Raw genomic sequence first — 18213 nt, 5'->3', positions numbered from 1 at the left:
CTATTTACTTGATCACCTAGTAGTATAACAACCTGTTGTAAATCAGCCATTTACGCAGCTAATTTTCCATCTGGGTAGACTAAAGAACATCAGAGTCTTTATGCCATTCTTGCACAAAGTGCACAGTCTGTACACTCTGAAGTAATGCCGTCCTGCTACAGCTGCTGTAGTAGCTATAGCAATAATTCCTAAAATGGCAGCACTTAACAGTCCAATAAACCGTTCAGTGTGTTTGAACACTTTCTTAAGGATTTCTTCTACAATATAGACTGTGGGGCTATCCTGCCATGGTTTTTTCATTTTTACAGGAAGCCATACTCCAGATCTGATTTTTATAATATATAGAGAATAGTCATTTTGAAATTGGAGAGAATTGATACAAGTGTAAAAGGAACAATTTTGACAAGTAAGTAACCCAGAAGAGGCATTATAAAAAGTAGGTCCTATCAAAAATACAAAAGGTAGATGAACACATGCTTTAATCCAATGGGTTGAATTTTTATCAAAATGTAAGGAATGACCAGATACTATCAAATTAAATTTCCCCTTCCATGCTGTTATGGGTTGGAAGGCAGCTGATATTTTCCACAATTCTGAATGTAAAGGAATATAAGGTAATTTAGGTAAGCGAAGGGAGAAAGTCCACAGAAACATGAACAGCTCCCAAATGTCCAAAAGAAGGAAATGAGTAACACCAGTCTGCCAGATATCACTGGGATAAAGGCCTCTGGGATTAACCCCTGTAGTTGTAGGAATGTGGTGAGTAAGAGTATATGTAGGGCAGGCAGAAACAATATTTCGGGCCGCTTGTCTGGATAATTGAAATTTATTTGTCAAGCCATGTATATTTATTTGTGTGAGTTGGTGAAATTCATAGGGAATTAGAAAAGCAATTAACAAAGAGTTGATGGAATCATGGCCCTTTGCCAATGGTCCAGGCAATTTGGAATGAGATCTGATATGTGTAATGTAAAAAGGGGCAGAACGAAGCCTTACTATATTTTGTAATTGGGATAATATTGTAATAATAGACGATTTAGAAGAAGCCTTTGGTAAAGATATGGTTTCAATAATTTGTGTTATCTGTACAGCATATTTATAATCTGATATAATATTTAAAGCTATATATAATATATAATATTTAGAAACATCCTGTAATAAGGTAGCAATAGCCTCTAATTCATCTTGTTGAACAGTGGCTAGGGTAGATTGATAAACCTTTGTTGTGGGTCCAATATAACCGGCTTTGAGAGTTTTATTTGTGTCAGTAAAATACATGGGGGTATTAGCAAGAGTAAATTTTTTAGTAATAATAGGAATTATCCATTTGGTTTAGCAGCAATAGTAATCAAAGGTGACTTTGGAAAATGGTTATTAACCTCACCTATGAAATCAGCAATGGCAATTTGACAATCTATACTGGTAACAAATAATCTATGGATTTGATCATTAGTGAAAGGAAAAACAATTTCATACGGATCATAACCAGAAAGTTGTATACATCTGGATCTCATTTTTGAAATAAGAAAGGAAATAAGCATTATGTAAGTAGTCCTTATTTTCTTAGGAGTGTGGGATAAAATTCCCCATTCAAGGATACTCTGCAGTTGTCATAATATTCCTGTAGGGGAATCTAAAGTAGGAAGAATAAGTAAAGAAATTGGTACAGTCAGATCTACTTGTTTAAGTTGTCTTTGTTGTATAGCTTGATTTACAAGATCCAATTTCTGTTTAGCCTGTTCTGTTAGTACACGGGGTCTGTTTAAATCAGATTCTCCTTGTAGGACTTGAAATATGTGTGTTAAGGAATGATTGGTAATTCCTAAAGATGGTTGTAACCAATTTATATCTCCTAATAATTTCTGAAAATCACTTAAAAATTTCAAGGAGTCAGTTCAAATTCGTATTTTTTTGTGGTTTAATATTTCTTTGCAATATATATCCTGAATAGGTATGTGGGTTCCTGCTTTTATGATTTATCAACAGCAATATATAACCCATATTCTTTTAATTTAACGTCTGTATTTAAGAAAATACATTGAAGTTCCTCAGCAGAAGGAGAAGCTAAAAGAATATCATTCATATAGTGGATAATAGAAGCATGAAGGAATTGTTTTCTAATAAATTTAAGTGGTTGGGAGATGTATAATTGACATAATATAAGGCTATTATGCATTCCTTGTGGCAATACCTTCCAGTAATATTGAGACACTGATTTTTTATTATTAATTGACAATATAGTAAAAGCAAAATGGAGAGCATCAGATTCTTGTAGAAGAATAGTATAAAAACAATCTTTAAGATCAATGATTTTTATTTTCCAATTTCATGGTATCATAGAAGGTGATGGAATGCCTGGTTGAAAAGCACCCGTAGGTTCGATTATAGCATTAGTTTTTCTTAAATTGGTTAACATTCTCCACTTCAGAGATTTCTTCTTAATAACAAAGACGGGGTATTCCAAGGACTAGTAGTTGAGGCAATATGATTAAGAGATAATTGTTCCTCTACTAGCTGTTCAAGAGCCTGTAACTTTTCACGTGATAGGGGCCACTGCTCTGTCCAAATAGGCTCATCAGATTTCCATGTCAACTTAAGTGCTGTTTTTGTTGTTTGGCAGTGGCCTCCACTAAAAAGCTTATGTATTTTGAACAGGATTGTATCTCATATTTACCGTAATTTGTTTAGCTTGAGAAGATATAGTAGGAATTGTTACATAAGCTCTCCATTGCATCAATAGATCTTGTCCCCATAAATTAATAGGGATATCTGCAACTAAAGGTTGTAAAGTTGCAGGTTGTTGTTTGGGGCCTGAACAGGTCAAAATATTAGTACTTTTTTGAATAGTTTGCATAGTTCCAATTCCAGTTAACATAATAGGGACATCTGTTAAGGACCAAGAAACTGGCCAATGCTTTTTAGATATTATAGAAATATCAGCTCCGGTATGTACAAGTCCTGAAAATTGCTTATTATTGATATATACAAATAATGTGGGTCTAGAATCAGACACAAAAGTTTGCCAGTATACCTGTTTTCCTGCACTTTCAAATCCTTCAGTTCTTTTAATATGAGATTTACTTGTAGTGATATAAGGTAATAGTAACAATTGAGCTTTACGATCCCCTTTTATTATTTGATAAGGATACTCTGTTTTCATCATAATATAAAATTTGCCCTCATAATCTTCATCTATTACCCCCATTAGGACTTGAACTCCCTTACTTGTTAAACTACTAATAATAACCTAATAATAACCCCACACTTCCTTTAGGTATTGGACCTTTAATTCCAGTAGGGATTTTATAAATTCCCATAGCTGGCATAAGAAGTAAATTATCGATGGCGGGGACATCTAATGTTGTGCTCCTGGATGTTGCAGGAAGGAGGTCGGTAACCCAGGTGTATGGTTTGGAAGGGCTGGATGAGGTTGCTGTTCGCTGACTGGGTACACAAAAGGAACAGCGTTCCAGGTTTGTTAAGAGCTCATGTTGTTTGATGGGCCCTGAGTGGGGCCTTTCTTTCAGTTTCCTAACAAAGGGGATCTATTTTTATGAAATTTAGATCTACACTGATTAGCCTAATGATTGCTTTTATTTCAGCAAGGGCATAATCCAGTTTTCTTTTCATTTGTGGGAGTAGGCTTATTAGGTGTATTTTTATTAGTCTTGCAATTTTTCTGCACATGTCGTCTCTTACCGCAACTAAAACATTTAACCTGCTGATTTGCTTGTTGTTTCAAGCTCATAATAGCTTGAGCCAACAATCGCATCTTATAGGGTTCTGACCCAATATCATGACAAGCCTTAATATAATCCTTGTGAGGTTTTCCTTGTGCTTTATGAGGCTGTAAAACCTTTGACATTCTGAATTTGTATTATCATAGGCAAGCATCTATAATAACATATCCTTTAATTCAATTTGAACAACAGTTCTCACCAGATTTCGTCTTAATTGGGTGATAAAATCAGTATAACGTTCTCCATTAGATTGTTTTACATTAACAGAAGAAGGATGAGATTGTCCTGGGGGCTGACCTTTTCGCATGCCCTATAAGTTGATCATCGAATTGTAGTTGTCTCTGAACCTCTTGATATGCCCAGACCCCATTAATTGTTCCACAGTAATATTAAGAGGAGGATTAGCAGCTGCATTTGTTTGAGCCTGTTGACAGTCTTCACCTTGCCACCATGTTTGAAACTGTAAAAATTCCGAAGTGGATAAGCAAGTTCTAGCAATCATTTCCCAATCATATGGAATGAGTCTTCAGACTGAGCCAACCCCTGAGTAAGACCTGTGTGTAAGGAGATGTAGCTGCATATTGCGTGTATGCCTGTTTACTCTCCTTAATAGTTTTAAAAGAGAGAGCATGTTCAAACTGTGCCCCGCCTTGTGGAAGCTGAGCATTAAGGGGCACCTGGATCACGGTAACAGGCAAAACCAAAGTATCAAGGTCGCCTTCTCACCTTGCTGCTCATACAGCTTGCTGAAAAGATGAGAGAGCAGGTGCAGATATTGGTCTGCACCAGCAGAGCAGGTCTTTGGTATTGTCACTGTGGCTCTAAATACCGCATCATCCCATGGTGTATCGGGATCTAGTGGAGGGGGTTTCTGAACTATAGGGGGCTCTGGTCAAGGAGCCAAAGGCTGTGAGACTGGTGATAAAGGGAAAGCTTTAGGATGTTGTGCAGTACCATAGTTAACATGGGATTTAGGACTCAAAAATTGAGTGTCTCTCTCCCCTTCCAAAGAATTACATTTCTCTTTATCCAGATTTTCATAAATATGAGCTGGCCAGACAGGTTGACTCCTGAGATGCAGGAGGAGCAGGAGTATCAGATTCTGAATCAGAAGAGTCAGACTGTTCAGACTGTAAAGGAGCCAAAGTAGTGTAAATAAGGTTACAAAGAGACCACACACTTATAGGAATGGGTTCCCCAGACTGATAGGCTGTACACAAACAACGCATCACTTCTTTCCACCATTAAGAAGCAAATTCCCTTTTTTCTGGGTCCAACCAGTAACAGTGCTTATGAATTGCCTGAAATAATTCCTGCAAATTCTCTTCTTTCACTTTTACTCCAGAGCTATGTAGTAAGGTTTTTAGAAGCACAGTGTAGTCAGAATGCTTAGAAGGAGATTGCCCCATTGTGTCCCTGATTGACAAATCCATGGGGGTGTACTCACCAAGTACTTCCACCGTCCTTCTATCTCTAAGCTGGAATTCCCCATATTTTCTGGCACTGTCAAAAAAACCTCGAAAGCTACTCATGCCCTCAAGTCCCTGTTTGGGTGCCAAATGTTCGGACTAGCCCAACAACAAACCAACCTGAGGGACCAGTGCCACAGAAGAATAAAGAAAAATAAGACTCAGAAATAAGGTGAGGGTCGGGGGGGGGTGGTGCGGGGGTGGTGATGCCATTCACAGGCAAAAGCCAGGATCCTGATCCTTGTAGGCTTTTTTTTTTTTTTAAATTGCTAACATCTACTTCCTTGTACGTGCTCTAAAGACATCTGTTTTTACAATCTCAGATTGGGGATAACGATATACAATGCACAGTCCCCAATGTCAAACGTTCAGGCCTTCCATGACCATGTTTAGCCCTTCAGCTAGTGATGACCTTTCTCAGCAACTCCTTCAAGGCTCTGGTCATGAGAATAGTCACTAATGGTTTTCAATCAGTCACATCACTATTTCAGCATCTTGTTTTCAAGATGTTTTTCCACAAGGTACTTTTTACTGCTCCTAGCCCTTTGCCTGGGGGTCATGAGAAGGTCATTCTTATTCTTCAAAGAAGCCCTGTTAATTATAGCACAGGCCTGTGCACAGCATATTCGCTACAGTTAGAGAAGCTTGTGTCTATGTTCTTGAGGGTAGAGCTGTATCTTTTCTCTCTGGAGTGCAATGAAGTGTATGTAGTGAGTTTTGGGGTGTCTCTGGGCTTGGTGTGACTTTGAGCAGCCGTATTTTTAGGCTCAGGGCTGTGTTCCTGTGTTGCTGGAGAATTAGCGTGGTATGTCTTGCTCTGGAACTTGTTTGCTCTTGGGTGGAGCTTGGTTTCAGTGTAGGTATGGAGGCTTTTGGATGAGCTCTTGTTGATTAATGTTCCCTGGAATCAGGAGTTCTCTGGTATTCTCATTTTGGATTTAAGCCTCCTGCCTCTGGCTTTCAGTCTTATTTTTAAAGTAGCCTCAAGACTTCTGTATCCTTACAGCACAGAAGATAAAACATCTAGGTTAATGGTGAAAAGATTCTCTACAGTGAGGGACACCCAGAGAGATTCACAGAGTTACATGAAGAAGAGAAGAGGGAGGAAGGAGATATATAGAGGTGTCTAGGAGGAGAAGAGGTGGAGTCAAAAGGGGAGAGACAAATCTAGCCAGTAATCAGTTCCCTAAGTGTTCTCCATAGCCCAGAACACCCAGAGAGATTCACAGAATTAAGTAAAGAAGAGAAGGGGGAGGGAGGAAATAGAGGTGACCTGGGGGAGAAAAGGGAGAGTCAAAGGGGAGAGAGCAATCAAGCCAGTAATCACATCCCTAAGTGAAAATGGACACTGAAGATTAAATTCTTAATGGTACAAAATTGATAACAACTACTGAAAAGCAAAGATTAAAAATCTAGAGTAGAGTTTAGACTCTCAAAAAATGCAACGTTAAAAATACGGAATAAAATCAATCACAAAGATTATAAAAAATGTATATATGAAATTTGCTTTAAAAATAGGGTCTTTTTTGGGGGCAAGGTAATAATAGGTTATAAGAATGAAAATTATAGGAGTAATAAAGAACTTAAAAATAAAGAAATAAAAAAATTAAGAATTGATAGTGGTAAAAATATATCTAGTTATTTCTCTGGAGCTGTTGCAGGCAGTGTGGGGTCAGTTCAGTTTCAGATAGTTCCTTGTTCCACTTTGTGCTTCTTGTCAAGGCCCCTTATAACGCTTACTCAATGCTAACTACAGGAGGTTAATGTGTTGCACCTGTCACTTCCAGAGTGGTTCCCCCTTCTTTGTTTATTTTGGCTTCCTCTGTTTGCAGGTCTTTTCAGTGTCTAATTTCCTCCATGACACAAGGGGGTGAAGGTGGTCACTTATTTAGGCTCACTTGTTCAGTTGTGTTGTGGGGAGGGAGGAACACTGCAAACAAACATCACTGGCATGTGCAGGGAGTGCTTGCAGTGTATGGATCACACTGGGTTTGCCCCAGCTCATGTTGGCTTGTGCTTCCTGGATCTACACTGCTCAGGCTCCAGGTTGCTCTGCAGGGGCACTGTCCAAAGTGGGCCCTGTGTTTGGTGCACTTCCCAGGTCTAAGCTGCTCAGGTTCAGGTCCTTGGGTACTCTGCAAGGGCACAGACTTAGTTGGGCATGTGTTTTGTGCTTTTCCCAGGTCCAAGCAGCTCAGGTGACCAGGTGCTTGGTGAGCACACTGTCCCAGGTGCGCCGTGCATCTTAATCACCTCCCCGGTCCCAGCTGCTCAGTTTCTCAGGTGCCCCGTGATAGCATCAGCTCAGGTGTGCCATGTGTCTCCTCTGGGGAGCTGATCTCAGGCTGTGACCTTCCTGGCAGATGTCAACTATCTAGGATCCCAGGAAGACGTGGTTAGCAGCTGGAAAGCCTGCTCACAGTTTGGTGGAGGATGCTGGTCTCTGGGGCTGAGATTGCCCCTTGCCTTCCAGCTCTAGCACTTGCACACCTACCTCTCTGCCTCTGGCGGGTGGGGGCTTGGGTGAGGGGCTGGTCTGCAGCCGGCTAAATCTCCTTTGGTCTTTGCTCAATCCGTTTTAACCTATTCATCTGTTGATAGACATTAAGTTTGATTCCGTGTCCTAGCTATTGTAATTAGAGCTGCAGTGAACATCGGGGTACATGTGTCTTTTTGAATTTTGGCTTCCTCAGGGTATGTGCTCTGTAGTGGGATTGCTGGGTCATACGGTGGTTTTATTCCTAGTTTTTAAAGGAATTTTAATACTCTTCTCCGTAGTGGCTATATCAATTCACATTCCCAGCAACAGTGCAAGAGGGTTACCTTTTCTCCACACCCTCTCCAGCATTTATTGTTTGTAGACTTTTTGATGATGGCCATTTTGACTGGTATGAGGTGATATCTCATTGTAGTTTTGATTTGCATTTCTCTAATAATGAATAATGTCTTTTCATGTAATTATTAGGCATCTATATATTTTCTTTGGAGAAATGTCTGCTTAGGTCTTTTGCCCACTTTTTGATTGGGTTATTCATTTTTCTGGTATTGATTTGTATAAGCTGCTTGTGTATTTTTGAAATTAACCCTTTGTCAGTTGTTTCACTTGCTATTATTTTTTCCCATTCCGAGGGTTGTCTTTTCACCTTGTTTACAGTTTCCTTTACTGTGAAAAAGCTTTTAAATTACTTAGGTCCCATTGTTAATTTATTTTTTAATTTCCATTACTGTAGGAGGTGAGTCATAGAGGATCTTGCTGTGATTTATGTCATACAGTGTTTTGCCTATGTTTTCCTCTAAGATTTTATAGTTTATAGTCTTATATTTAGATCTTTAATCCATTTTGAGTTTATCTTTGTGTATGGTGTTAGGCGGTATTTTAATTCTATTCTTTTACATGTAACTATCCAGTTTTCCCAGTAGCACTTATTGAAAAAAACTATCTTTGCCCCATTGTATATTCTTGCCTCCTTTGTCAAAAATAAGGGTACCAGTGATTTTGTTAGTGCTTTGGTTGCAAAGATGTAGAAGTTTTGAAAGATTTATCCCTAAGCTTACTTGTACTGTAGGCAGTGTTGTTTTCAATGAACATTTTTGCAGAATGCATCATTTTTCAGGAACAGGTATATTATATTATATTATAATAGAAATCCTATACTTTGTTTATACTTATGGATGCTTAATAAATGCTAACAGTTTTTATAATTAACCTCATCACAAGAATTTTAAAAAGTGGTTTCAAGGAATGACTGTACTGACAATGAACCACATTACAAGATCACATGAATTGTCTAGAATATAAAAGCTTTAAAAGACATTATAATTTGCATGATATAGTTATTATTACTATTTTAGAGAAGCAGAGATAACTTTTAATTTTCAAAGATTGATGAACAATCATCCATTAATTTGAGAAGATGAGTAACAGGAAACCATACTTGTTTTTCAAACCATTTGCAAATTGTGAAAAAGCAGGTGGTCACAAAATGCACAACCATTAAACTGCAGTCCTATTGACGATCCTTGGCTTGACAGGGCGGTAGGGATACTCACCACTGGCAATTCTGCCATATTTACAGTCTGTTTAAAAATATCACCCTGGGCAATTCATGTTCTGTTGTCTTCTTTGAGGCACTTTGTGTACTGCCTCACTCAAGGTGGTGGAAGTTAGCAAAACATCTACTCCAGAGTTAAAAACATTCACAAAATCATTAGCAATGAGTCATCTCTCTTTCTCTGCTTTGATAAAATAGTTCTCATACTTTTCTTTTAATAAGAAAGTTTCCTGAGAGGATTCTTCCCCTTACCACATCATTGAACCCTTCTTGTTTAGCTGCAGCATACATGGCTTCAGTAGATACATCAGTGTCAAATCAGTGACCATATTCTAACCTATCAAATCTTGCCATATTTGATGCCATGCTGGGGTCCAGCTTGGGTGGATCCAGGGTAGTTTGAAGTGGGGATGGTGTCGGAGTCTAGGAAAGAACTATTTAATTAGAGATATAAAGAGAGATTAGGAAAGAATAGTGTAGTAGGAAAATTAGTGGAGAAAAGAGACTGAATAACTTGGTTTACATGGAGAACCAATAAAACTCCAAAACAAGGAGTTTGCATCACCTATGTAGGCCATAGGCGTCTTCCTGGTCTCCCGAAGGAGTGGAGACACAAAGTGCCCCCCCCCACCCCAGCCCCCGTTCAGATCTTAGAAGCCCAGGCAAAATTAGTAGGCTTGGAGAGCCTCCACGCTCCAGATGGGAATTCAGCCAGAAAAGAAGAGAATGAGAAAAGACCACACGGGGGAAACCAGTCTTTCCAGGAACTCGTCTGTTCCTTTATTTTCCAGGTCCGCTTTTATACTTTTTGTTATACATAGAAATAAATGGAAAATACAAAGTCACACGGGGTCAGTAGTCCTGACCCTTATTGAAACCACGCTTTCTTTCTGCATTCCTTCTGATATATAAAGTTCTCAGGTGATTTACATCATCTTCTGGCCAAGAGGCCTGATAACATTTTATGACTCTTTCTGATGATGATTAGTCAATCAAAAAACTTATTTTCTCCAAAGGTGATTTTTCTTAAGTCAGGTACCACCCTCCAAAGGCACCAGATAAAGTTACATTCCTACAGGGCCAAGGTGCAGTGGGCTATAATCAAAGAATTTAGCCTAAGGTCTAAAGTGATTAATATCAAGGTTAATACTTATTTCTCCTATATGCTAGTTATATCAATTAGTTTGTACAAGGGGCAAGGGATATGGAGGCTTAGCAGCAAATATTGGCTCAACAATGAAACCCTCCACCGGTATAATTTCTAACTAACTCACTAATACTATACTAATAATTTTCTAACTTCTCAAAAGAATCTGTTTTTAGAAACTTTAGAGCATCTCGTGCCTCTAATGGTTGGCAGGCTGTGAACAATCACATGTGGCCAGACAAACCTGTCAGGTAGGCTAGAGAGCCATCAGAGGAGCTTGTGGACTGAAACACTCTTGTCATGCCCAGGAGATTTATTAACTTAGGAGAGTCCTAAGTTAACTTTTTCCAGAGAAAGGTGGTCAGGGATAACCCCCCATAATGTCAGAAGTGTAGGTGAAAGCATGATGCAGTAAGGTAGGCAGACTCTGGTTTTGGGGGTAGCTGCCCAAGAATCTCCAGGAGGACCCCTGAGGCTTGATCCCACCTTTGCGTATTGTCAGGCCTCCTTCCTCATGACCTTTGCCACGGGCGGGATTCCTCACGCTGGCTCCCAGCATCACCACTTCTGATGTACACAGTACATGGTAGCAGACAACTGAATAAGTGGGTGGGGCAGGTACACTTCAGTTACTTTGGCCCCCTCAGACTCAAAGAGATTAGCAGCTTTGGACCAAAGAGATTGTACTTCACTTGACAATTCTGGTATAAGATATTCCTTTAGAATTCCTATACATTGTTTGCTCACATCTGTTAAACTGGGAAGCATAAATAGTTTTAACAGGATCTAGAATTGTGGTAGAATCTTAGAGATCCTGCCCAGCTAATATACTCAGCACAATGGCTGTGTCATCCACACATCTAGTTAAGATTCTCGGCACATCATTGAATTCACCAGGGGAATGAGGCCATGATAAGAAACTAAGTCATAGCTGGATTTTAAACCAACAGCCTCATAGTGGGCAGCTGGATTGCTGGCTGATCCTTTGGTCCTAAAGCAACAAAGCAAGTGAATGCTGACACAGCCACTGCACTCCCTCCTGAGCTTCCTCCAGTTATAAGCCAATTTGAATCCTCATCCTTACCATGAGACTTCTGCTTCCTCTTTTCTCTATATAGTTTTGAATAACTCCATGGGTTTTTAACCTGTCCAAAAATGTCATCTGTGCTTCTATATCCCATAACAAACTCATCTAAGTTTGTTTTTACCATTAACAGATCTCCCTGATCCAACAACCTCGGTGGCATTTTAAGGTGATACATAACTTTTCAGTATGTTTGATGCACATGTTGTCTTAATGCCAGATGTGCTAAAGCTGTCTTTTACTGCAATAGGAATTTCACCTAACTGCCCCAGTGAGTGACCTTTCTTATATCTTTTCTCTGATTCTTCAATTTGCTCTAAGACCACCTTCTTCTGATACAGTAACTTAGTCTTCTTGATAAAGGAGAGCTATCTTTGACAGAGCTCAGTTGGAGTAACCTTGCCTTGTTCTAGTGCCACAGAAACTTCTTGGAGGGTCCAACCCAATGTGGTCCTTGTGCCCTGCCTGCCACCACCAGGGCCTGGTGACAAAGGAGGAACAATTGTTCTTTTGAAGTAGACGGTGGTTATCAAATTTGTAGCTTTATGGCACAATAGGTAAGGGTATAAAGGATTTGAAGGCTTTTTATGAGGTTTAGGGTAGTAGGTTACTATTCACGTCAATTTTCTTCTTTGAACATCATCACATGCTTGTTTCAGTTGCCCCCTGTGTTGGTTAGGATTCTGTGCCTGTAGGTCCTAGAATCGTGCATGGTAAGCTACTTTTCACAGAAATATATTTTGTTTTTCACTCATGCAAGAAACCTTGTAAGGCTTTGTATCTGTTTTCTGGGGCTGCCATAACCAAGTACTACAAAGCAGGTGGTTAAAACAACAGCAATTTATTGTTTCCCAGTTGTGGAGGTTGGAAGTCTGAAATCAAGGTGTCAGCAGGGTCACTGATCCCTCTGAATTCTGGTCACAGGGAAAATCTTTCTTTACCTCTTCTAGATTTTGGTGGTTGCAGGCAAACCTTGGGTTCCTTGGTTTTTAACTGCCACCACTCAGGTTTCCGTTTTCTTCAGGTGGCTGTTTTCTGCTTGTGTTGGTCTCTGGGTCTCCTTATAAGGACATCAGTCATATTGGATTCAGGGTGACCCCTACTCCAGTATGATTGCATCTTAATCAGACCCTCCATAATTCCAAATAAAGTCACGTTTTGATGTAACTGGAGTTCCTAGATAGGACTTCAGCATATCTTTTGGGAGAGGGATATAATTTAACCTGTAACAAGCTCCATGGCTAGTATAATCCTCCATGATGTCAAATGCATTGACCTTGACCATGCTGGCAACCTCCAAGGCTCAGGCCATGCGGTGGAGAAAGGTTCTGATTGTTGTCACCCTCCACTGACCTGGATTTAGTCACATGGCTGCTCCTATCTGCTCAGGAGGCTGGAGAGAGAGGGCCTCTTTCCAGGTTGCCATGTACAGCTAAAACCGAAGGTTTTGTTAGCACGGAAGAAAGAGAGCAGGTTTTGAGGACAGCCAGTAGTCTCTGCTACATGTTCATACTACTTGGGGGTGGGGGTGGGAGTGGTCTCTGTTGTTCAATTTCTTTCACACTGTGTCTTTTCCCATTGAATTATTTCTAGCATTTAAAGGGTAACAGGGAGTTTCCTGTAAAGTTATATTAGTTTTCTAATGATTTTCAAGACTTTATTTTTCAGCCAAATTGCAATGAATAGTTTCTATTAATAATTGGTGTGGAAAATAGCAAGAAATGGAAGATGTGATCATTCTGTTGAGGAGGAGAGGAATTTGACTAAGGAGCAGAGACAAGTGTTTGTGAAAAGATGCTTGTGAAAAGTAAGAAAGAGATAGAGACTTAATAGCATTATCTTTTATGAATGATGATTTAATGATAGTTAGTGACAAGCAGTGATAGGGATTTGTACATAGGAGGAGGAAAGCAGAGTAAGGCTTTCATTCAGAGTTTCTTCCATAGGTCTTATATTCCCAGTCTGTCCTTTGCCACCTGATTGCTGAAGGCCTGGGAATGACCTTCCTCTCTGTGTTCCCAGCAGTGTTGCGTGGTGCTTGGAACCTGGTGGGATTCAGTAAATATTTATGGAATCATTTTCTGTCAAACTTGTGTGTATTGTTAATGACACAATAAAAATGTCCCAGATCTTGATATTGTTGTATTGTTCAAATTTGGAGACATATTTGTTCTTTAAAGGGGAGCCAGTATACTTGTTAAGAAAGTTACAAAGATAGCTCCATGGCCTGGAACTCTTTGTGTGTGTGTGTGTGTGTACATATATACACACTATAAGCTGTATGTGTATACTGTATGTGCTACACTATATGGTATAATAGTTTATACTACATATTATTTAGTATTTCTAATGACCTAACACGTAGTAACAGAGAAGGCAATGGCAACCCACTCCAGTACTCTTGTCTGGAAAATCCCATGAATGGAGGAGCCTGGTGGACTGCAGTCCATGAAGTCACTAAGAGTCGGATATGACTGAGCGACTTCACTTTCACTTTTCACTTTCATGCATTGGAGAAGGAAATGGTAACCCACTCCAGTATTCTTGCCTGGAGAATCCCAGGGATGGGGGAGCCTGGTGCGCTGCCGTCTATGGGGTCACACAGAGCTGGGCACGACTGAAGTGACTTAGTAGCAGCAATACATGATGAAATACAGTTGTAAAATATATTGCAAATTCCATGGAAGCAATTATTTTGCTTGTGCTTTGTTCCTATAGTTTAAACAATCTGTGTTTTTCCTTTTTCTATAGAACTTTCTGTTACTTGATGAGCTACCACAGTGCAATCATCAGCTGCCATCAGATGGTAAAACAATTGTGAACATGCAAGATTTCACTGCTTTTTGGGATAAGGTAACAAATCCTTAATTTCATGATTGTGACTGCTAAAGGATAACTGTGACATAGGTTTATTGGAGGATTTTGAGATTTTACACATGATACAAAATGTGACTTGCCCATTTACCATGGAAGTATGTTATAAAAATTCTGAATCAGGAATGAGGTTTGCAATTAATAGAGATTAAAAATAAAGGTGGTTGTTTTGAGGCACTAGCCTGCAGTCTTCTTGGTGTGCCAGCTCCCCAATTAAAGTCTTTTCCTTGCCTCAAAACCGTGTCTCTCAGATTCATTGCCTATCATGCAGTGAGCAGAGTGAGGTTGGACTTGGGAACAATTTGGCTTAGCCAGCCAGGAGCCTTGCTGCTCGTGGCTAGCTGGCACCAATCAGGGAATATTGGAGCAAGATCCTAGCAGCTGCTGGGATCGTTTGTCCTGAGGTTCTTTCCTTCAAGATTCCCTGAAGAGGTGCCGACTGCTCTCAGAGACTGACTATTGAGACAAGGAACTGACAAACTTCTAGAGTCTATGGACTCAATTTTGATTGTAGGGTAGGTCTACCCAATTTGATAGCTGGTTCAACTGGTTCACTTGTTTTGTGTGTCGTTTTGTGTTAAGAGCCGATGGGCTCGATTTTGAAGGGTAAGTTGCTCTGGTGTGCACACTGGAAACATTTTTCCCCTTAATCTGGGCTTTTCCTTTACAGGACAAGATAATTTGGTTGGGTACCCACTTACAGAGGGGCGGTATTGTTGGACTCTACCCTGAACCAGTTCATTGGGAACTAATTCTCATGGGGCAAGCCCACCATAGCTCATATGTAGGGTAAATTTATTTACCTGATTTGGGAACTGGTTCATTTGGAACCAGTTCATTTGGGAGCTAGTTCTTGTGGGAGTGGGTAACCTAGATAGAATTAGTTCATTTGTTTTATAGGGTAAATTTATTTACCTTATCGGTGGCTAGTTCATCTATATGCATTGATGCTGGAATCTGTCTTGTACCATTTTTGTTGGAATTTGTCTGCATCTTTTGTGTTTTGGTGTTTTAAAGCTTGCAAAAATGGGAAATATTTCATCTGTCCTGAAGGAAAGATCTTTGGGGTGCATGTTAGATAAGTTAGGATCAAAAAAAGCAATGACCTCTGTATGGCTCACAAACAATTGTGAACAGTCAGAAGTGCTTTACAAAGGAAAGGAATGCTCTGGTAATGAACATGCCTGGGGGGCTCCCTTGGACTTGAGGCATCCAATTTTAATTTCCCCTACAGGAACTCCAGAGAAAGAAATGGCAAACCACTGTGGTATTCTTGCTTGGAGAATTTCATGGACAGAGGAACGTGGTGGGCTACAATCCATGTAATCACAAAGAGTCAGACACGACTGAGACTAACACTTACTAACAATGAAAAGAAAGTCAGCCCAAGGCATTTGACATATTATTATTTACCTCATTTTCAAAAGAACTTTCAAAGGATTATCCTATTTTGAACTTAAAGTAAATACATTTATAATATTAGAATTTGTAGGACTGAAGAGACAAAATGCTGAGGTATAGAAGGGGTTAACTAAAAAATACACAATCAGTTGTTAGAGACCAGAGAGAGACTTTGGATACAATCAGTATATGTTTTATATCTTAATGTTATCAAATATCTTATTACATAGTGTGAGTGATTTGGATCTTTGCTGTGGGGTAGGGTGGGAGCTCCTCTGTCTTAAGCTTTTGGATGGTTCTGGCTACTTTGGTGGCAGCCAGGGGCAGGAGGAGAGAGCAGGTGGGCATAGTGAGTACCAGTGATTCCAAGTTGAAGGGTTGTACTGTGTGGCAAGCTGGCAGGGAGAATTGGTGAAATCACAAAGATTTCCCAGCACTTGGTTTATTTCTGAAATTTAGCAAATAGGAAAAACAATAGGGACCACTCTCCAAAAGTTCTCAAGTTTGCGCTCCCAGTGCAGCCGCATTACAGACAACTGAAAGTCTCCTCCCACCTCCGGCTTTATAGTTCTTTGTGCACATCCTCCTGTATCTGTGAATTAATCAGGAGACCCAAACCTGTGGCAGGGGATGGGGGATTCCATGCAGGAAATTAGTTACTTAGGAGATGAAAGATCAAAAAAGGGCAAAGCAGTGGTGGATGAGGCAGCTCAGTGATTAGCAAAGGCAGGAAGCTGCTCCCACCCCAGGACTGGAAGGACTCAGGGAGGAGACACCTCTACCAGAGAGTCCACCCTCCAGAGCAGAGTCCAGGAGCCTGGCTGCTGTCAGAGTGGGGACCACAGAGCAAATGTCCAGGCTCTGTAGACTCCTCCTGTCTTTCATGCCAGTGACAATGTTGTGCCACTTGCATTGTGTTCACCTACTTCTGACTCAGCACCTTCCATCTCCACCAACAAAAAAGTAGTATGTTCTATGTTAATATATAGAACAAATATATACAACCACATCCCTATACCTTTTGTACATGGGAACTTATACAAGGTGCCTGATCCACCCTACCTTAATAGACTAGATATGCCTCCTGCTTGGTATTTCTTGTCATAATCCACTTGAAGCATTTATGGAAAGCACCACTAAAATTCCATTATGATGTTAACTTTATGTGATTGTTGGCACATACTTTGTATGTTGTTTTTTAGTTGCTAAGTTGTGTCTCTTTGTGACCCCATGGACTGTAGCCCACCAGGCTCCTCTGTCTGTGGGGATTCTCCAGGCAAGAATACTGGAGTGGGTTTCCATGCCCTCCTCCAGGGTATCTTCCCAACCCAGGGATCAAACCCAGGTCTCCTGCATTGCAGGTGGATTCTTTACCTTTCGAGCCACCGTATGACCAATTACCAAATTTCTCTTGTATCAAACTATGCAACATTATAAACTAAGATGTTTTGTTCTTCTTCCAAGAACATTCAAGAACATGTTCTTAGACTTCTGTACAACTTGCATAATTGTACAAAACACCCTATTGTGTTGTCCTGGACTTGCCTATGGAAAGACTGTGCACCTTGGCAGAGTCATTAGTAGTTAGGGGCTGTCAAGTTAGGTCATGGGTAAGAGGACCCTTGGGAGGGAGAAAGTCAAAGACATTGGAAGTTTTGAAGAGAAACTAAGTCTTAAGCCTCTGCTGGGTTGGGAGGCAGGAGATAGATATGAGCTCTAATTGGCTCCGCTGGACAGCCAGGTGGACAGGTTGGGGATGGTCTCATGGACACAAGTCTTATTCATGAAATGATGGGAATTGATCTCAATCTCTAATCTTTAAAGTGTATTTGAGGTTATCTCCAACTCTCCATGGGGCAGGGGTTTCAAACTGTTCTCACACAGAGTGGGGACTCAGCTGATGATCTTTGTTGAGTCAGCGGTCCCCTGAGCCTGAATAACCATGAGGGAACATCAGTCAGTTAAGTTCAGTTCAGTTGCTCAGTCGTGTCCGACTTTTTGTGACCACATGAATCGCAGCAGCCTGGCCTCCTTGTCCATCAGCAACTCCCGGAGTTCACTCAAATTCATGTCCATCGAGTCAGTGATGCCATCCAGCCATCTCATCCTCTGTCGTCCCCTTCTCCTCCTGCCCACAGTCCCTCCCAGCATCAGAGTCTTTTCCAATGAGTCAACTCTTCGTGTGAGGTGGCCAAAGTACTGGAGTTTCAGCTTCAGCATCATTCCCTCCAAAGAAATCCCAGGGCTGACCTTCAGAATGGACTGGTTGGATCTCCTTGCAGTCCAAGGGACTCTCAAGAGTCTTCCCCAACACCACAGTTCAAAAGCATCAATTCTTTGGCGCTCAGCTTTCTTCACAGTCCAACTGCGGGAACATACCCAGTACCGATGGGCTTCGAGTGCTGCCACCTTCTGGTTGTGGCAGAGCAGTGCCTAATCCTGAAGC

At 40.5% G+C, this 18213-nt stretch overlaps 1 protein-coding gene and 1 pseudogene across 1 annotated transcript in view; one reads left to right on the top strand and one right to left on the bottom strand.

Annotated features, from left to right (window-relative positions):
* Positions 1–18213, top strand: part of LOC102177789 (multidrug resistance-associated protein 4-like) — a gene marked incomplete at its 3' end in the record, with an annotated part of 234569 nt that overhangs the window by 30617 nt on the left and 185739 nt on the right. The window contains exon 6 of the mRNA XM_018056287.1: positions 14244–14345. Within this exon, the coding sequence (XP_017911776.1) occupies positions 14244–14345 (102 nt within the window). The remainder of the gene's footprint in view (positions 1–14243; positions 14346–18213) is intronic.
* On the bottom strand, positions 9058–12777 carry LOC106503859 (annotated as a pseudogene).

Source organism: Capra hircus, chromosome 12 (assembly GCF_001704415.2).
Source record: "Capra hircus breed San Clemente chromosome 12, ASM170441v1, whole genome shotgun sequence".
Classification (NCBI taxonomy): domain Eukaryota; kingdom Metazoa; phylum Chordata; class Mammalia; order Artiodactyla; family Bovidae; genus Capra; species Capra hircus.
Note: the sequence above shows the minus strand (reverse complement) of the source record. Positions and strands in the feature narration are given on the sequence as shown.